Source organism: Macrobrachium nipponense, chromosome 10, assembly GCF_015104395.2.
Source record: "Macrobrachium nipponense isolate FS-2020 chromosome 10, ASM1510439v2, whole genome shotgun sequence".
NCBI lineage: Eukaryota > Metazoa > Arthropoda > Malacostraca > Decapoda > Palaemonidae > Macrobrachium > Macrobrachium nipponense.
Genome location: NC_087204.1, coordinates 104,936,945 through 104,958,844, shown reverse-complemented (window position 1 = coordinate 104,958,844; position 21,900 = coordinate 104,936,945). Strand labels below are relative to the sequence as shown.

Below are 21,900 nucleotides of genomic sequence, written 5' to 3'. Positions count from 1 at the left end.
CTTGGTTTGGCCATGTGTATACTGTAGGTATAAGTAAGATCTATATTTTAGCTTTTCAGTGATTTCCTTTCTTCAAGCCTAAATATATTTCTCATTTTCAAGATAGTATATAGTGGTTATACACAAAGAATGTCTTAATTATAGGCTAAATAGATTGTAAGTTTACATTGGCCTAGATGTAAGCACATTACTGTAAATTTTTTTAGTGTTTTGGCATGTACAAGGGCCCAAAAAAATTACAATTCCTAGACTGAAGTGTAGCATATTGTAATTTTAATTTACTCTGGTATGCATGATAATTAAGCTGTGTTATTTTATTTCTACTTAATCATATGAATTATCTTTGCAATTAGCACCAGAATGAATTTTTCCATCTGTTTTGTCATTTTTATCTGTTACTAATATTCTACCATACGGGGATCATTCGTCTACACTAACTTTTTATTATCTGAATTGCGAGTGGCTCATCCTGCCTCCTTTCCATTTTTTAAAGTTGAAGGCAACTTCTGTTTATACATGTTGAAACAATCTTGGTATTTTTCTCAGCATTTTTATGTTGTGAGAACTACTTCCTTTGTTTTTGGTATGCTGTACATGAAATTCTGAAAGTAAATTTTTGTACATGAACTTCCCTGCCAGATATATACTTAGCTTAGGTCTCTGACGTCACGACAGAAAATTCAAAACTCGCGGCACACGCTACAGGTAGGTCAGGTGATCTACCTTACCCGCCGCTGGGAGGCGGGTGTAAGAACCAGTCCCCCTTTCTTGTCAGATTATTTTCTGTCGCCGGCTGGACAACACCTGTTCAGTCCTACGATAGTTAAAATTCGTCGTTGCCGACGATTTGGATTTTGGTGAAGTACCCTTTGTTTGTTGGCTTGGCATACGCATTTTGGACTGTTTTTTGGATTTTTCTTTTGGATTTCTCTTACATATCTATAATCATGGATGATTCTGAAGTTAAGAAACCTAGTTTATTTAGGGTTTGTTCAGAGAAGGAATGTGAAGTTAGGCTTCCTAAAGCTGCATTAGATCCTCACTCGGTATGTGCGTCTTGTAGAGGGAATGAATGCTCTTTTATTAACCCTTGCAAAGAGTGTGAGAATTTGGATGAGGATGGTTGGAAGGCTCTTTCTTCTTATGTGAGAAAGTTAGAGAAGGATAGGGTGCGCAAGGCTTCTTCAAAGAGTTCTAGTAGATCGAGGGGTGAGTGAAGTTGACGCTGAGAATCCTGTAGTAGAAGTAGTTCCTTCTCCAGTTTCAGCCCCTGCGCCCAAGCTTTGAACCCGAAGATTCGTTTTTTCGGAAGTTGCTTCTGGGAGAGCCTCGATCAGGAGTAAGGAGAGCCTCGCTCGCTCTCGACAAGGTAAAGAGTGATGATAGTGCAACGTGAGCAGTGCAGGGCCCCTAGTGCAGTGGAGGGTGCGTCTGACCGGCTCACTAACGCTTCCAGGCCTAGACCTTCTTCCAGACTCCCAGACCCAGTGGAGGAGGAAAGTCGAAAGCCGCAGGAAGGTTAGGGAGAACCCCCACCGGTCAGGCGTCCCCTCGGCAGTTCTGTTGCTCGTTCCCAGGCTGCCTTGGATCGAACCAAGAAGGAGTTATTGCGCCAGTGCTTCTGGTCATCTTCGTCGCCTTCTCCTCAGCGTAGATGGAGCGCCTCGGAGTCGTCTCGCCCTCTCAAGAGGCCCTGGAAGGATCCTTGCGCCCTTCCTTCCAGCCCCGAATCCTTCGCGGAAGAGCCAGAAGTGGAACGCAATGAGAACCAAGATTTCGTCCGGTTACGCTTCTCCTGTTCGCTCTCGGGACTTCGTCCCCTGTAGAGGAGTTTAAGAGATCTCCTGCGCGTATCCTGGCGGGTCTGCAGGCGCAGATTGCGGCTTTAGCGGAGTCTATTGCCGGGACTTCTCATCGTCGGAAGGACGCCTCACTTCCGGTTGAAAGAGTCTAAGAACGTTCCTTCGGCTAAATCTCCTTTGGGGCTAGAAAAGCTTTTGAGCCTGTTAGTAGGAGGTCAGAAGTGCAGGCTGGAGCTCGGGATCTTTCTCCGAGTAGGCTCTCTCTCTTCCCAGCAAGAGTTGTGAGCATGTAAGGCGTAAGGAGCCAGACAGGCTCTCTCCTCAGGATTTCCACTCCTCTTCAGTTAGGCGTCAAGAGCTTGACAGACGTCAAGAGCCTTGTTTTCGTCAGGAGCGAAGGAAGAGTTCTTCCGCCTGGGTGGGCCGTTTTAGGCCACTCTCCTTTTGACGGACGCTCGGAGCCTAGTAGGCGCCAAGAGCCTAGTAGGCGCCAAGAGCCTGGTAGGCGGCAACGGAAGTTTTCTCCTCCGTTAGATCACTCCCGATTGGATAGGCACTCAGAGCCTTGTAGCGCCGCGCTTCTGACAGGGATTCTTCTGTGGATGTTTTTCTCTCCCCGTGGCAGGCGTCAAGAGCTGGCAGGGGTTTGAGCTCAATAGGCATCAAGAGCCTGGCAGGCGTATTGAGGATGGCAGGCGCCAAGAGCCTAGCAGGCGCAGAGAGCCTGATAGGCGCTCTCCCTTATCCAGACGCTCTTCTGTGGAGTTAGAATCTGTTTCGACAGACGGGCCTCCACTTGTAGGCGCTCTCCTAGTAGACGCTCCCCAAGTAGGCGCTCATCCTAGCAGGCTCTCCCCAAGTAGGCTCTCTCCTGGGAGGCGCTCTCAAAGTAGGCGCTCTCCTAGTAGGTGGGGCGCTCTCCAACTAGGCGCTCTCCTAGTAGGCTCTCTCCTGGGAGGCGCTCTCAAAGTAGGCGCTCTCCTGGTAGGCGCTCCCCGTGTAAGCGCTCTCCCAGTGGTTTTTCTTCCAGTAGGCGCTCTCCGAACAGGTGCTCTCCGAACAGGCGCTCTCCTCCGGGCAGTAGAGCTTCTTGACGTCATTCTTCGGAAGAATTTGTTGGTGATTCGGAGGAAGATTTGCCCAAGGATGCTTCGGTTTCTTCGTATAAGAGACTTACAGACCTCCTCTTGCAAGATTTTGGGGAGTCTCTTTCGGCCGTTGCTCCTCCGTCTCCTCCGTTCTTATTTTCAACGACCAATACGGCTAAGAAGTCTTCAGTCGTTAAGATGAGCCTACAGTGTCTATGAAGAAGGATCTGAAGAAACTTTGACGACCTGGTGCTTTCAAAAGAAGAGAAAGGCAAGACAGTTTTTTCTTTTCCCCCGTCCAAGCTGACGGGTAAGATGGGGTTCTGGTACGAGTCAGGAGAGCCCTTCGGGTCTAACTCTTCCCTCTTCTGCAGACTCAGACTTCTCTTCGTTGGTTGATTCCGCACGTCGCTCGGCGCTGAATTCTGCGAAGACGACGTGGGGTATGAGCGAGTTGGATCACCTTCTGAAGGGAATGTTCCGAGTCTTAGAAGTTTTTAACTTTCTTGACTGGACCCTTGGAGTGTTGGCTAAAAGGACTCAAGAGCAAGACACTCTTTCGCCTGAAGACCTCCACGCAGTTCTGTCTTGCATGGACAAGGCAGTGAGAGACGGTTCCGGGGAAATTGCTTCACTTTTTGGTGCAGGAGTGGTAAAGAAGAGGGCCGTTTTCTGCTCTTTTCTTACCAAGGCGGTTTCTCACGCACAGAGAGCTTCCTTGCTGTATTCACAGCTTTCCCGCAACTCTTCCCCAAGAAGACTATTAACCCTCTTACGCCGGAGCCCTAAAAATCAAAACGTCTCCCGTATGCCGGGCCTGGTTTGGAGTGAGCGCGGAAGTGGAAAAAATAATTTTTTCAAAAAATTACAGCGCGCGTACTTTTGAAGATTAAGAGTTCATTTTTGGCTCCTTTTTTTGTCATTGCCTGAAGTTTAGAATGCAACCATCAGAAAATGAAAAAAAAATAATATCATTATCATATGTAAATATGCGATATATGGTAGCGCAAAAAAAAAAAAAATTCATACATAATTGTATTCAAATCACGCTGTGCAGAAAACGGTCAAAGCTAACGAGTTATTTTTTTTGCGTTGTATTGTACACTAAATTGCGATCATTTTGATATATAATACATTGTAAAACAACAATAAAAGCAACACCGGAAAAATATTATCACAAAATGATGTACGAATTCGTAACGAGCGGACGTAAAAAAATGTTATTTTCAAAAATTCACCGTAATTCTAAATAATGTTCTAGAGACTTCCAATTGTTTCAAAATTAAGACAAATGATTGAAGTATTACGATACTGTAAGAGTTTTAGATTAGAATTGCAGATTTCGACCATTTCGGACGAGTTAAATTTGACCGAATGTCGAAATTTTAATAATATATATTTTTTCATATGCACTATTTCAAAGATGGAAAAAGCTACAACCTTCAATTATTTTTTATTGTATTCTTCATGAATTTGCGCACATTTTGATATATGAAACTCTATAAAAAGGCTAATATGAAAAGGAGCAAATATTAGGATAATGCCATGTACGTATTTCGGAGACTTGCGGCCGCGAATCGGCGCGCGGAGTGAAGGTAAATATATTTTTCAAAAATTCACCATAAATCACAATATTGTTTTAGAGACTTCAAATTTGTTTCAAAATAAGAAGAAAAATGACGGAATATTACTAGGCCGTAAGAGTTTTAGCTTACAATTGGCGTTTTTCAACTATTTCGGTAGAGTCAAATTTGACCGAACGTGGTTTTTTTTTTTCTATTTATCGTGATTTATATGCAAATATTTCGAAAAAAAGAGAAAAGGTACAACCTTCAATCATTTTTAGTTGTATTCTACATGAAATTGCGCACATTTTCATATATAAACTTTATGTAACAGCTAATTTTAAATGGTGCAAACATTTCGACAATCGCACAAAAAAATTCTGATTTTTTCGGAAGAGTTACCGCGCGAACTTAATTTTTTTTTTCATAAATTCACCATAAAATCGAAATATTGTGCTAGAGACTTCCAAGTCGTTGCAAAATGAAGGTAAATGATTGAATATTACTAGAATATAAGAGTTTTAGCTTACAATTGCGTTTTCGACCATTTCGGTAGAGTCAAAGTTGACCGAAAGTTGAAATTTTTGCACTTAACGTTATTTATATGAAAATATTCCAATACTGATAAAAGCTACAACCATGGGTTGTTTTTTGTTGTATTGTGCATGAAATTGCGCACATTTCCATATATAAAACTTTATGTAACGGCAAATTTAAAAGGGTGCAAACATTAGGACAATCGCACGAAAAAATTTATCGGAAGAGTTATCGCACGAACGTAAGGAAAAAGTTTTTCATAAATTCACCATAAATCGAAATATTGTGCTAGAGACGTCCAATTTGTTGCAAAATGAAGGCAAATGATTGAATATTACTATAATATAAGAATTTTAGCTACAATTGCGTTTCTCGACCATTTCTGTAGAGTCAAGTTGACCGAAGGTTGAAATTTTTGCACTTATCGTTTATTTATATGAATATATTTCAAAATTTATAAAAGCTACAATCATGAGTATTTTTTAGTTGTATTGTGCATGAAATTGCGCACATTTTCATATATAATACTTCATGTAAAGGATAATTTAAATGGTGCAATAATTATGTCAAAGTGACGAAATAATTTCCGAGATGTGGTCACTGATACTTTTTAGTGCGATAAGAAAGAAATTCGCGCTTGCGCGCTGCGTAGCGATTGTAAACAAAACAACGCCTTGATCCGTGAACTCCCAGCATCCCCAAGGCACGTGATACAAAAGTTTTCGGCTGGTAGGCCTATAAGTATTTTTCCGCGAATTTTTAAAAAAACTTTTGAGGCCGACGTATGATACGTCCAATCGGGCATACGGGAGACATTTTGACTCGACGTTTAATACGTCCAATCGGCGTAAGAGGGTTAATGATATCTCCAGCTCGTTATCAGCAAAAGCGACGCAGGATATGCTAGCTCGCTCGGCTAGAATTCCGAAACCATTCGTTTCAGCAGAAGACGAAGAAAGAGGCTCAAAGTAGGCAAGAACCCTTTCGAGGAGGACCTTCGTCTCGCTCTTCTTCCTCAGAGGTTCGAGACCACCTAGAAGAGGAAGGACCTTCTCCCGGTCTATTAGGGCCAAGAAGTAGTTCGTGTGTCCTCCAGACAACTGTGGGTGCCTGACTTCTGAACTTTGCAGATGTCTGGGCACGAAAGGGGGCGGACAAACTGGTCCCTCGCGATCATCAAGAGGGGATACCTCATTCCCTTTATCTCGAGACCACTCTTGACCACCACTCCAAGGGCACTGGTGGCCAAATACAAAGACCCACTAATGAATCAAGCCCTCGCTCTAGCGGTAGAGCTGATGTTAGAGAAAGAGGCAATAGAGATGGTTTAGGACCCTCTTTCAGCAGGGTTCTACAACCGTCTGTTCCTAGTTCCCAAGAACTCAGGAGGATGGAGACCGGTTCTGGACGTGAGCGGCCCTGAATGTCTTTGTGAAGAAGAGGAAGTTCGCTATGGAGACGACGTCATCAGTCTTAGCAGCTCTTCGTCCCGGGGACTGGATGGTGTCGCTGGACCTTCAGGCGCTTACTTCCATGTACCGATCCATCCTTCTCTCGCAAATTTCTCAGATTCATGTGGGGAGGGAACGTTTTTCAGTTCAGGGCCCTATGCTTCAGCCTTTCCACGGCCCCCCAAGTATTCACAGGACTGATGAAGAACGTTGCCCAGTGGCTTCATCTCGAGAGTGGAGGATTTCCCTCTACTTGGACGATTGGCTTATCAGGGCCAAATCCAAGGAGAAATGTCTGGAGGACTTACGAGTGACGTTGGATCTAGCAGCTTCTCTGGGTTTGCTAGTGAATTTCGAGAAGTCACAGTTAATCCCCAGTCAAGAGCGTATCTATCTGGGGATTTCTGATGGCTTCTCAGGTTTTTCGGGCGTATCCGTCCCCAGAAGAGGATAACCCGAGGTTTGGAGAAGGTAGCAATCTTTCTAGAGAAAGATGTATGCACAGCGAGGGATGGATGAGTCTGTTGGGGACACTCTCCTCGCTGGAGCAATTCGTTTCTCTAGGAAGGTTGCACCTCAGACCCCTACAGTTCTTCCTGACAAAGAACTGGGATCGGAAATCTCAAGGTCTGGACTTTGCGTTCAAGATTTCGCAAGAGATAAAGGAGGATCTACGTTGGTGGCTAGACCCTCTATTGTTCAAGGAAGGCCTTTCCTTGCAGGTTCGGAACCCCAACCTAGTGTTGTATGCAGACGCTTCGGACAAAGGTTGGGGAGCTACTCTCGGGTCGAGAGAAGTGTCAGGCACCATGGATGGGGGATCAGGTGTCCTGGCACATCAACAAGAAGGAGCTAACAGCGATTTGGTTAGCTCTCAAGACCTTCGAACCCCTCGTAAAAGGGAAATATGTTCAGATCAACTCCGACAACACTACAGCCCTGGCTTACATTCGGAAACAGGGGGGGACTCACTCTTTTCTCCCTGTACGAGACAGCGAGATCGCTCCTCTTGGTGGTCAGAGGAAAGGAACATAAGGCTTCTCACCAGGTTCGTACAGGGAGAAAGAAAATGTCAGAGCGGATCTGCTAAGCAGAAGGAATCAAGTCCTTCCCTCAGAGTGGACTCTACACGCGGACGTATGCCAGGAGCTGTGGAGGACGTGGGGCAGGCCCCATCTCGATCTATTTGCGACCTCCAGGAATGCGCGGATAGATCTATACTGCTCCCCTATTGCAGACCCAAGAGCAGTGGCAATAGATGCATTCCTGATGGATTGGAGGAATCTGGATCTTTACGCGTTCCCGCCTTTCAAGATTATAGGGGAAACGTTAAGGAAATTCGCAGCGTCAGAGGGAGCAAGGATGACGTTGATAGCTCCGTTCTGGCCCGCCCACGACTGGTTCACAGAGGTACTGGAATGGCTGGTGGATGTCCCAAGATCCCTACCTCTAAGAGTCGATCTGCTCAAACAGCCCCACTTCGACAGGTTTTCACAAAAACCTCCCCGCTCTCATCTGACTGGATTCAGACTATCAAGAGTCTCGTCAGAGCTAAGGGCTTTTCGGCAAAGTCTGCAAGGGCTATTGCCAATGCACGTAGACCTTCCACATCTAGAGTCTACCAGTCGAAGTGGGATGTTTTTCGACGCTGGTGCAGGACTCATAAAGTTTCCTCCTCCAGTAAACCTCTGTGATTCAGATTGCAGATTTCCTTATCATCCTGAGGAAAAATGTGGGTTGGTTGTCTCCACCATCAAGGGATACAGGAGCATGCTTCCTCAGTTTTTCGTCATAGAGGATTAAACATATCTGAGGACAAGGACCTCCATGATTTAATCAGATCGTTTGAAACGGTTAAAAGAACCTCCTCCTTAGTGCCTAGCTGGAATCTAGATGTCGTGCTGCTCCTGAGGTCCTCAAGGTTCGAACCTCCCCATGCTGCTTCGTTCAGAGACCTTTCGATGAAGACTCTTTTTCTCTGTGCGTTAGCGTCAGCGAAAGAGGGTCAGCGAGCTGCAGGCTCTAGAAGGTGAGGTAGGTTTCCAAGGAGGCTCCGCGGTTTGCTCTTTTCTTCCGGCTTTCCTAGCCAAGAATGAAACCCTTCTTCGCCGTGGCCCAGGAGCTTTGAAATCAAAAGCTTATCCTCCTTAGTTGGGACAGAAGAGGAGAGATCTCTTTTTCCGGTGAGAAGCCTGAAATATTATCTTCAGAGGAAGAAAAGACTTGCTGCTAATGAGAGCAATCTCTGGTGCTCTGTAAGGGACCCCAGTAGGCCCTTATCTAAAAAATGCACTCTCATTTCTTTATCAGGAATATTATTAGAGAAGCACACTTCTTGCAATCAGCAACAGTTTTAACCTTCTGAAAGTCAAGGCGCACGAAGTACGGGCCATCGCGACGTCTTTGGCTTTCAAGAAGAATTTGTCATTACAAAACCTTATGAAGGCCACTTTTTGGAGGTGTGAATCAGTCTTCTCTAATCACTACCTAAAGGGACGTATCGATTACGTATGATAAGTGTTTTGGGCTAGGCCCTTACGTATCGCGGATTCAGTGCTGGGGCAGGGAGCTGAAACACATCCTTTTTTTACTCCTTTTTCCCTGTTAGTTTTAAGTTTGAGTTTTTTTGTTGTACGAAGGAGGTTGCAGGAGGCAGCTCCTTCTTTCGTATACTAATGTTAGTATTTTGGTTAGGTGATCGGTTGTGCTTGAGGCTCCTTGCAATTGGTAGTGATAGGCTCTGGCATGTAAGCGGGTTGATCCCCATTGACCAGATCCTGCTTGGATTCTGCCAAGTAAGTGGACTCAGTTCCCATTGGTAGACCCAAAGAGTTCTTCAGCCATAGGTCACGCCCTCGCTGAGACTCTTTAGGCAACGCAGACTAATAGACAGTAACTATCAAGTCTTCTGCCTAAATCAGGTAAGAACCAGAGGTTTATATTATGTATTCCTTTAACATGTGTTGTCCCCACTTTCTAAGTAAGTATGTGTCTCTTTCCCTCCACCAAGGGTGTCAATCAGCTAAGTATATATCTGGCAGGGAAGTTCATGTACAAAAATGATATTGTTAGTATACAATAAAGTTTTGTACATACTTACCTGCAGATATATACGATTGATGGCCCGCCAGCCTCCCTCAGGAGACAGTGGAAGAAAATAACCTGACAAGAAAGGGGGACTGGTTCTTACACCCGCCTCCCAGCGGCGGGTAAGGTAGATCACCTGACCTACCTTTAAGCGTGTGCCGCGAGTTTGAATTTTCTGTCGTGACGTCAGAGACCTAAGCTAAGTATATATCTGCCAGGTAAGTATGTACAAAACTTTATTGTATACTAACAATATCATTTTTTTGATTAGGTGCAAGTTGTTTTCACTGAGTTGTCCATATTTTATAATTTATATCGGATAAGATTTCCGACATAAAGGTGTTTAGTTTGTAGATAGGAACATGATAGTCTTGGAAAAGTTACTTCCATAAATATATACTATTTTTGTGATTAGTTCTAAGCAAATTTTCTGTATGGACGAGTTAACTCTTGTTGATTTTTCAACAGATTTTTGGCGGTATATATTTAACCAAAACTAATGCAGAAACTAGCAAAATACAATTTTATTTTTGCATGTGCTCATCATATATTTGAAAATAAAAAACTTCAAGTAAATGCACTTTTCAAAAGCCAATAGTGCTAGAGGATTGAGTAGCAATTCTTACCTCTTTAGTACCCAAAACTTTTATACTAAGGAGGAGTTCATTATCCTGTTTTTGATTTTTCTAGTTATGTCTATTACCTATAAAGAAGAGGTACAAATTCCTTCATTTTTCTTAACTCCCAATGAAAAGATTGCCCAAAACTTGACAGAAAATTATCGGTTTTCCCACATGAATTGCAAGGTCTTTATCTGGGGGCAAACTCTCCATCTTACTCATATGAAGAGAAACCACCTGAATTGTTTTTAAGGGATAATGTTGGTTACTTCTGCTCTTTACCTCCAGCCTGTTGTTAAAAGTATTTTGGCTTTTTCTCCATTCTGACTCTTCAAATAAGCCCATGGTTCTAAGCAGTTAGAGGAGGATTTTTTCCTCACCTTGTGGCTGGCTGATGGGCATTTCATCAAAATCACTTTGTCAGCCCAAAAGCAGTATGCACGTAGTACAATATATCCCGTGACACACTAATGACCTTCCATCTTCACACTTCAAGAGCTGTTGAGTTTTCCTTTCAAAAGAGAGGCATGCACAATGAGCCATATTGAAGTTATTGAATATATAATTGTGAATAAGTATATAATTTTTTTTAATTGTCTAAAACCTGCAGAATCCTACATCCTTGAGTAGTTTAATTAAGTAAGAATTGTAGGTACGCACAGTGCAAATTGTACTGTCTTACGAGATAATTTTATATGGGTCGAAAAGCTGATTTTTACTTTTGTCTCATAAACAACTGTAGTAAATATATATCTGCAGTAAGGCAGGTGTTTATACAGTATATGAGTATATAACTGAATTTATATCTTATGTACAGAATATTGTCTTACACTAAAGTCCACCCACCTTCCCATCCAGTTGAACATGCACTTAGATTTGAAAGTTGTGTTGTTCTAAGTAGGAAGGTGTGAGTTGTCGCAGGAAGATCTGACTTCTGTAAATGACTGGAGGCATCTTCTCAAAGGTAACAGTATTGCAAGGTGCAGTAAAAGCCAATTTCCATTATTCCAGTGGCCCTTTGTCGTTACAGAAAAGTTGATCTTGGAAACTATTTTTCAAGTATTTTTAATTTAGAGGCATTAATGGATTGCCATTATCAGCTAACAATGTGGAATTGCAGATATGCCTTTCCTAGTGACTAGTTATGTTTTGTACATGCAACTTCCCCGGCAGATATATACTTAGCTTATGTCTCTGACGTCCGACAGAAATTCGAATTTCGCGGCACACGCTGCAGGTAGGTCAGGTGATCTACCCCCCTGCCGCTGGGTGGCAGGAATAGGAACCGTTCCCGTTCTAGAACCAGATTTTCTCTGTCGCGGTAGTGTCAACATATGTTGTTGCTACCTCCTGACTTGATTTTCGTTTTTCATCGCCATCGATCTTCTGGGCTGTCTTTTGCAGGGAAGTACTGGGTCTTTGGTTCGGCATACGCTTTTATTAACTTTTTAATGAATTTGGCTTCGAAAATTTCGAAGAATATATGACGTGTAACTACCGAAATTTTCGGTAGACACTCACATAGTTTGCAAGAAAGGGAAATATTAATATTTATTCATTAATACGTGTAATAAGTGTTAGAATTGATTGAGGAAATATACTGACTTCCTACTTTAGGGAGTCAGTAAAGCATGTAACTAGATACGTTTCTTTTAAAAGTTTTTTGGAAACTCGTACTAACGAGCAATTAGAGTATTAACAGTACTAGTAGTGTTGCATCCTCATCACCTTCTTACTTCGCAGAAACTTCAAATTCATAATTGCAATTTGAAGACAAGGATTGTGGCTCAAAATGCGAGCTATTGAAAGGTAAGAAGTGATTACTAGTGTTCCCCATTGCAGTGGAGGGTGCGTCTGATCGGCTCTGTCTCGCTCCCAGGCCTAGACCTCTTTCAAGCTCCCAAGCCCAGGGGAGAAGGAATGTCGAAAGCCGTAAGGAGGTTTCAGAGAATCCCCACCGGTCAGGCGTCCCCTCGGCAGGTTCTGTAGAGCGTCCCAGACTGCCAAGGATAGCCATTGAAAAGGCATCCTTAAAAAAGTGCGTCTCTTCATCTTACATCCGAAAAGACGAAGAATGTATATGTTTTGATGATCTCCGCGTTCCAGCAAGCTAGCGTGAGCCACGTTCCAACAGCCAGCAGCGAGCCGCGTTCCAGAAAACAGACTAGCGTGAGCCGCGTTCCTACAACCAAATGCGAGCCGCGTTCTAGCAACTGAGCGCGAGCCGCGTTCTAGAAAAATTTTCTTGGCGCAAGGCGCCTTCAAAGAGACGAAGCGCCAGCCTGGCGCAAATTGCGCCAGAAAAACAGACGGCTAGAGCAAGAAGCCTTATAGTAGAGTGGCAATCAGAACGATCCTTCCATTGAACGTTTCCGGGCAAGAGGCTCTTTCTAAAAGGGGTCTAGTAGGCGCTCGGAACTATCAGGGCGCACGGGACCTTCCACGCAAGCGAACGTTCCAGGAGCGGGTCTCCTTTCTAGCGTGCGGAACATTCCAGGCGCTAGGCGCAAGGAGCCAGGCGCCAGAATATTCCAAATCTTCTTATAAGAGAGAGGTCAGTCGCGAGGCTCCTCTTTAAGTTTTTAATTTGAGCAACTTTCCCCTGGCAAAGGTGCAAGATGTCGCACAGGCGGCCGTCGCGTTTGTCAGAAGGATTCTGATACCAAGAGAAGCCATTTTTTCATTATTCAGAAGACTCCTGTGTTTGGCAGTTCCTCTCAATGCGGACTCTCTCCTTCATTCATGCTCTTCCCTCGTTATGAAGAGGCAAGAGCTTTGGGAGTTTTTTCTTATAAGAATCTCATCGACGTTTGGGTATGATGGCGGATAGGAAATATCTACTTCCTTCCGTAAACCCTACAGATGAACAGGAATTCTGTCTCTTCCGCGATTTATGAGGAAATCACGAAGATTTAAAGAGTTCCTGGATTAACTTCCTTCCTTAAGGAGATATATATACTCTTTCTATCATTCTATTAACGAAAAGAACGAAGACAGTAAAAATTTTTCCTTTCTCTATCTGCCTCGGCAGGGAAAGAAGGTAGTAGAGTATCTGCTGTATGAGAATACGATACGGCAAATCACACATACCGTAGTTACTTCTTTGCAGAGCAACTCAATTACCAGTATCCTTCCAGGAATTTCCTAGGAAGGACTACGCTTAAAGGGATTGTTAAGACAACACCTACTTAGCTTCTAGATTTATCGAAGTCTTGTTTCGCTTAAATATGCATGAATAAGAACTTCCTGAAGTTCGATTATAATTTTATAAGATTCCTTTATTTAATGGAGTAGCTGGCAACTCTGGAAGAGTAAGGCCAGACGGCTAACGGAGACTGCTATGCTATCGCGCCTTAGAGACCAACGCAGTAACATGTAGGTGTCGGTCATGAGTGGTTGGTTACATGTCTCTCTCCTGCGGGATGGAATAACTAACCGTGTCTCTCCCCTACAATCGCGGTTTTAGCCTCGGATTGAGGGGATAGTTAAGCAAACATAAATAAAATATTGTCTGCCTTTTGCTAAGAAGCTTTCAATAAGAAAGATATTACAACATTTCAATGCTGTTTACCGTAGGTAACATTATTAAAGGATTGTAACGCAGCGGAACTCTATATTACATGATGCTCTCATGCTTACGAAAGCATGGCTTATTAGAGTACATACTTAGTGAGAAGATGAATGTAGTAGAAGAGAATTCACTTTTAAGACTACGGTATGGTCAAGTCTTATGCACATACCGAGGTTAACTACAGAATTCCTAGTATCCTTACAAAGGTTTCCTAGATTAATGCTGTTTACCACAATGTGACAGTATTATAAAGGATTCTAATACGGCAGAGCACGATATAATATAATTCTCATCCTTTCGAGAAACGCACACAACCTTTTTAGAATCGGATATTGCTCAAGAGAAGATGGGTGAGTCAGATGGGAAACATTCTCTTTAGTGGGCCAGAAGTTGTTTCCCTGAATGGACTATACTACGTATATAAAAATGTTTTTTCCTAACTAAGAACGGAATTAACACGTGAAGGATGTCGGGTACCATAAGGGCACAGATGTTCTGGCACATAACCTTAAAAGAACTAGAAGGAAGCGCCAGCCTGGCGCAAAGCGTCAGAAGCGCCAGCCTGGCGCAGAAGCACCATCTAAGATATTTTCTCGTTTTAGCGAGTTATTAACCTAAGAGTCCAGTAGTGGTTGGTTTGGTGTTTGCTTCTCACCTCGGTGGTCGCGGGTTCGATTCTCGGCCATTCCATTGAGGAGTGAGAGATGTGGATTTCTGGTGATAGAAGTTCACTCTCGACGTGGTTCGGAAGTCACGTAAAAACACCATACAAACAAACAAACAAACCAGTAGCCTCTCGGAGGCTCGGTAACGGCAAGATTCGTTCCTGATTTCGTTACCCATTTAATCGGAAAGGGGTCGCTTACAAGGAATGATGAAATGATTTATTTTAATCACTTAGGCCAATTCCACGACTCTCTCATATCGCAAAGAGCATCGAGAATCTCTTTTTTCGCCCCTGTTCGCGTTAACAAAAGAGAACCTATTTGGGAACAGACACGGAACGTAACGATCCTTAAAGGTTCGATGCAAGATTTTGCATGTCCGTGAGAACCTTCTCGATCGAAGATAATAACTGTTAACATATGTCTAACATTTATTGAAAAGAGATTTGAGAACCTGCGGAAAGTCTTCTTCATAGATCTCTTCGCAAGGTAGAAGACGAACAGGCTTCCTATAGACTGCTTCCTTTTCCTCGAACCAAGAGAGGTAGCAATATACGACATCTTTAATTTAAAGAAGGGGAATAAACTTTTAGTCTTTTTTTCCCCTAGTTATAAATTCTTAACAGATATTAAGATAAATGGGCGTCAAAGGAAGAGAGGATGAATGCCTCATTTTGGCCTTAGAGAGGTTGGATTCACAGAAGTCACGTTCTTCTCACAGCATGTTTCGTAAGGCTTTTCCAAAAGTATCTGGCTATTCTATCAGAATCTATTATAAATAGACCTGAAAAACCTCTCCACTCTGAGTCTTTCCGCGTGCAGACTGACCAGAAATGGACATTGAATGAATGAGATTTTTCAAGGTAAATGACAATAGTCATGGCTAAGACATAGAATTGCTGCAGATCGTGCTAGATGGAATGAGGAAACTGTCCTCTTCGATACCTCTGTGAACCACATAGAGAGGTTCTTTCTTCACTTTCAGAGGGAAGAATCACCTAGGTATATATCTGCTATCAAAGAATGCAGTAAAAGGCTATACTCTGTCTCTACAAGGGGAATTAGAGATAACAGAAGATTAAGATCTTCGGGATCTTATACGATACTGCAATACGACAAAGAGTAGGATATCATGTACTTCAAATGGGATCTTTTTGTGGCCACAGATTCCGTGTTCCGACAAAATGGAACTGCTCCTCATCAAACTTCTTTGAGAAAGTTTATGAAGGAATTCTCTGTTTCTCTTAGCCCTAAACGACCAAGAAGACAAGTGAATTTTTTGTGCATTGGAATCTCGCATCAGATTCAATGGAGACTCGGCAATGGGTTCTTGCCAGCATAGTATGTCTGGCAAAAGAACTAAAACCCTCTATTCCTGACGCAACGCTTTCAGATAGAAGTTTCGTTGCCCAGGCAGGGTACTTACTTTTTCATCTACAGAAGAGAGATGGTTTAAACGTTTGCCTACAGAGTCTTCGGGGTGCGATGAGGGCTCGAAATGCTTCCCAGAAGGTATTCAGAATGATACAATAAGAGCTAGAAATCAGGGTTCCGCCCAATTTCAGCTCGGAGTCTCCTTCGACTTCCAGACTCCTTCCCTTCCTTTGGGCAAGGATAGGGAAGATTCTGCAACGAGGAACCTCATCAACATGTAAGAAGGGATCTCGTTAGCAAAGGAAGTATTCACGAAGGTTCCTCCTCGGAGGAAGACTCCTCTCTCGTATTGTTAGATATCCTGTCGTCTACTGGATGTAGCTGACTACAATCACCTCCCCTTGCCAGGGGCCAAAAGATCAAATGGGAAGAATTTCTTCCACCCTTCTCCAGTCTCCTGATAGACTATGTGGTTGTTCAGGACCTCGGACAATGTAGCGCCAGCCAGGCGCCAAATGCCAATACAGGCGAAAAACGCCAGAGGCGGACAGTTCCAAGGAACTCTGTCATGTTCGGATACTGAGAAGGAGGCGGGCCCTCCAAACCCCTGGCGCAAATGCGCCAGAGGCGAACAAATCGGACAGATATAAGAGTGTCCGATGTGGACATCGCCAGACAGCCTAGAGACTCTTCCAAGCTCGAAGCTCCAGCAAGTGTGGAGGAGCCAAGCCAGGCGCGAGGCGCCAGCCAGGCTCTAGGAGCCAGCCAGGCTCTAGAAGCCAGCCAGGCGCCATCCAGATGCCAGGGTCCTTCAAGGCTAGGCTCCAGTCAGGATTGAGGATCCATCCAGGCGCAAGGCTCCTTCCAGTAAAGAGAAACCTAAAGCTCTGTCATGTAAGAGGGCTAGTCCCCATTGATATGATACAGGTAAGGCTCTGCCATGTAAGTGGGTCAGCCCCCATTGGCACGATCCGAGAAGGCTCTGTCGTGTAAGCGGGCTAGCCCCCATTGACATGATCCAGAAGGGTTTGTCAGTCATAGGTCCCTACCTCGCTGAAACTCTTGAGGCATGCAGACTCATAGACAGTAATCATGAAGTCTTCTGCCAAGCTCCAGGCGCAAGGCGCCAGCCAGACGCAAGGCTCCAGCCAGGCGCGAGGCGCTAGCCAGGAGGGAGGAGCCAATCAGGCGCCAGCCAGGCGCGAGGCGCCAGCCAGGCGCGAGGCGCCATCCAGGCGCGAGGCTCCAGCCAGGCTCTAGGCGCCATTCAGGCGCAAGGCTCCAGCCAGGCGCGAGGCGCTAGACAGGCGCTAGGCGCCTGCCAAGCACGAAGCGCTAGCCAGTCTCCAGGCTTCACCTAGAAGAGATCTATATCAAAGAATGCCCTGGCCTTCTTTGAGACAATGTGATCTCCTAAGCACTTGACAAGTGCATTGATGATTCCTTCAAACAGCTGAGAATTAAAAGCGCATGAAGTGCGAGCTTTTCTGAATTCTTGTTCTTTCCTTAACAATATGTCATAAGGACATATTAGCTGTCACATACGGGAGATGCAACTCTGTGTTGACTTCCCATATCCGAAGGATGTCAAGATAACCTACGAGAGATCCTTCTCTCTTGGTTGATACGTGTCTGCGGATACATTGCTGGGATAGGGAGCCGATACTGATCCTTAACTAGTGAGTTAAATTTTATTTAACGTCGTGTTTTTTCTTTGGGTTGTTTGAAAGGAGTTTGGGGATAACTCTTTTCAACTTAAGCACTAACCCTCGTGTTAGGATCAGGTGATCGGGATCGGTGTTGTGCTCCTTAATTATGCCACTAGGCATAGGCATATTGTCATGTAAGAGGCTCTGTCGAGTAAATGGATAAGACCCCATCGACAGACCCACAAGAACTCTTAGCCATAGGTCACATCCTCGCTGAGGCTCTTGAGGCGAAGCAGATTCCTAGGCATTAGCCATGGAATCTTCCGCCTGAACAAGTAGGAACCAAGGTTTTATTTTTTTTTTTATTACCTACAACGTATGTTGTTTACCTGTCTATTCAGTAAATAGTTGTCTCTTACCCACCACCAAGGGTGTCAATCAGCTAAGTATATATCTGCCGGGGAAGTTGCATGTACAAAAATGATATTGTTAGAATACAATAAAGTTTTGTACATACTTACCCGGCAGATATATACGTTGAATGGCCCACCCAGCCTCCCCTCAGGAGACAGGTGGAAGAGAAAATCTGGTTCTAGAACGGGAACGGTTCCTATTCCTGCCACCCAGCGGCAGGGGGGTAGATCACCTGACCTACCTGCAGCGTGTGCCGCGAAATTCGAATTTCTGTCGGACGTCAGAGACATAAGCTAAGTATATATCTGCCGGGTAAGTATGTACAAAACTTTATTGTATTCTAACAATATCATTTTATGACACAACTTATGATGAATATAATTCTGGGCTGGTTTAAATTGGGCTTAGGGCTGTTTTTGCTTTGTTTACCCATTAGGCCTTTTCATATAATTTTTGTAACCAAGACTTAAGGTACGTGTTTGGTTTGGGTCAGTTATTAAGTAACTGATACAGTTACAATTGGTTGTTTTTTTTTGTGACAACTTATGGCTGTCATTCCACTGGAATATTTTTTACTTTTGTTCATTTTAATTTTCCATATTGACACAATCTTCCAATTTGAAAATAAAGGTAAAGCAGTTTGCAGATGTTGTAGCTGCTTGCTCCCCAAGTGTGGAATGGAGTGGTTATTAACTTAATAAAGATCTGGAGTTCTGAACTCCAGCAGAACCATGGTTTTGATATAAACATTGCAATACACCCCCTGAACACCTGAACTAGCCCTGGTCACTTACCAGCCCGAACCATCATTTATTAAAAATTTACCAAATCTTTGGTTAAAATAAACGATCAGTGTTGCCAATCTCCTGGCAAACACCCTCGTTACCTATACTCTGTTTTTTTTCATCTGTCCATCCGCCAGTGGTGTTTTTGTATGGTAACACTGCGTCCCGGGCTTGAAATAGTTACGCTGTGTAAGTTTGAGGTAAATAAAGGATATCTGGTTGTACATTTGCAACTGAAAAGTGTTTTAATAATTTACTGTATGCGAATTACACCGTTAATATTCGAAATAGAATATTGTTATTATTGTCGAATGTAAGCTGCCTTTTCGGGGTGGCGAATGGAACAGCCAGACGCAAATTCCATCAAACAGATGCTAAACCAAGTTACGTCATATCGTATCTGGCTGAAACGCACTTTATAAAAATTAACAGTACATACTGATTATTACTTACGTTATAATGAAGTAATACCGTTAACATCTTGGCCGTAGTGAACAGTGAGAGAAGGCAATTTTCCCGCCCACTTGCGTCTGGCTGTTCCATTCGCCACCCCGAAAAGGGAGCTTACATTCAACAATAATAACAATAACCTATTTCGAATATTAATGGTGTAATTCGCATACAGTAAATTATTAAAACACTTTTCAGTTGCAAATGTACACCCAAATATCCTTTTATTTACCTAAAACTTACACGTAGCGTAACTATTTAAAGCCCGGGACGCAGTGTTACCATACAAAAACCCCACAGCCGGATGGACAGATGAAAAAAAACAGAGTATAGTTACCAGCCCACCGCTAGTAGCCCTGCCTCACGGGCCGGTCACACCTGCCCTCTCACGTCAATCACTTATCGTTCGCGGTGGAGTACAGATGTATCCACAGCGAACTCCTTTTTGGTCTTGCCCGGCCTTCATTTGCACCTTTGATTTGATTGATTTTGGTGACGAATTACGCATCCCTTTGGATTACGGTTGGATTGCTCTTAATACCTTGTCATTAGACCATTGATTTGTCTGCCAAAGGATAGAAACAACAACAGGCTATGACAACGACTACTGCATCCTCGGCCACGACATCACAGAAAACGACGAGCGGAAGTTCAACAACGTATCGTCTTTGCCAACAATGCAAGAAAAGGATGAGTACCCTATGACACGATAGTCATTCCTTATGCGTAAATTGTAGGCTTGTTCAATATAATGTAAAGACCAGATGTTTGGAATGTCAGGAGTGGTCTTTGGACCAGATGTTAGGGTATCTCAAACATAGGAAAGGTCTCGTATTAAGAAGTAACTGTAGGCAGGAAGAGACTAACGTAGATCAAGATAAAGACTTAGAGACAGTGCTCTTTAAGAGACTTGAGAGTAGGCTGACATCGAGTATGACATCTCTGTTACCGATTTTATGTCAAGATTATGTGAGGATAGATCGAGCAATAGGGAGCAATAGGGATACTGAAATTACTAATCGTTCTTTTCCAGCTCCCCTGCCTGTTCCAGAATCAGCCCTAACCGGTGCTGGGGGTTATGGGGATCCGCAAGCCCACAGGGCAGGATCCGCCGTCCCCCCTGGCGCGGAGCAGGCAGTGTTGGCAGCAGATTCCCCTTCCCTCGATGTGTAAGTTCTCAGGATGATAAAAACTTAGGTCAGATATAGACGAGTAGGATAATAGGCTACATAGTGTTTAGTTTAGGAAGAGAAGTGCAGGCTTCTTCGGGTCGGTTTTCTATTAAAATTTAAAAAGTAGTAGTTTTTAGAGGCACAGTGTCCTTAGAGCATCTTTAGGCTTCTTCCTGCTTCGAGTTCCTTGCATCAGAAGCTTTTAGACCAGGGTTGGTCTTTCAGATATGCTCCTTCGTCTTTAAGGTTACTTTCTTCTACGTATACGATTCGATAATTGTTAATATCAACTAATTCCCCGTTCAATGCATATTGACTTACGATATTCAGTATGAAGAGAAATCGAATAAAATTAACTACGGTTAGCCTAGTGTTCACGATGATATATCGTATGCATATTCAGTAGCCTAGCCTAACCTAAAGTATTCGCTGTACAACATATCGGTAGTTATTTTTATATTGGCTAACGCTGTAGGCTCAAGGCATTCTTGACTTCGGATAATTCAATACAGTTGTAATTGAAAACGAACGAGAATCCGATCTGAGGATAATTAATATGAATGTAATCGAACAGAATGAAGATCGGATTCTGTCCGACTAAAGCATTATAATTGTATTATGTGTATCATCATATTAGCGTAGTATAAACACTAAACTCGGCAGTCATTCACGCTGGAATCAGCGGATGACGAATACGGGTTTGCGTCGCCGTATCCATCTCATTCTCTCCTGATTGCCTAAAATGACTAACGTAACAACACTCTCACTTATGCCAAGTTTGTACAAACGTCTTAAAGGAGACGTGTGTTCAACTATGTTGACATTTAACATAGTCAATGTGGTATCTATCTTGGGGCATATAATCAGATGTCAGATATAAGGAATTTGTATGCATGACGTCTTCATACGTTTAACAGACTATTGCCGTCAGTATTTACATTGCGCTTATGTCAATTACAGTTACAAATTATTACCAGTCGTATTATCAAATTATAATAACTGAAATTAATATTAGACCTAATAAAGTTAATTTAATTACCTTTAAATATTATTTTATTACTTTTCAATTAAATTACAATTACACTAGCTTGTCGTCAAACAGCACTATTGTAAGGAGGTGTGGTTTAGACAGACAAGGATGCCGGCTAGTCTATTTTTTTTTCTCCTTGGCTTCAGATTCAACCATATCACTTGGTCTCGGCTAATGTTTTTGTCCTTAGTTAGCATATTAATGAATATCTGGATACTTAACTTATGGAACGAAGTCATACTGTTCGTCTTACGATGTAATTTAAGACCAAAATTTGACTGATACGTCTCATTGGAAGCTAGTTTTTCCCTCGGGTTAGATGACGTTAAATTTAGGATTCCGTTCGTTTTTCACTCGTTTTCATAGGTATTACGAACCTTACACTTTATATACGTTATTAATCCTTTGTCTGTGTGAAAACAACAGTAATGAGCTCTTTCATGCTATTAGTTTCTTTTACCACGGCTGCGTTGGAATTCATACAAAAGCTCGGGACTTCTGTCCAGGTTGCTGATGCACGTAATTTTGCCTTATTAGCTTCAGCTGCATTTATAACATGAATGCAGTAATTACCGTCGCACGCGGATGAATACAATAACGGATGTTGCTATCGGATTCGATTACTGTCACACGCTGATCA

General features: G+C 43.2%; 1 protein-coding gene across 1 annotated transcript in view; it reads left to right on the top strand.

Moving 5' to 3' along the window:
* Positions 1 to 21,900, top strand: part of LOC135223869 (liprin-alpha-1-like) — a 294,483-nt gene that overhangs the window by 227,971 nt on the left and 44,612 nt on the right. Inside the window, exon 23 of the mRNA XM_064262769.1 lies at positions 11,181 to 11,209. Within this exon, the coding sequence (XP_064118839.1) occupies positions 11,181 to 11,209 (29 nt within the window). The remainder of the gene's footprint in view (positions 1 to 11,180; positions 11,210 to 21,900) is intronic.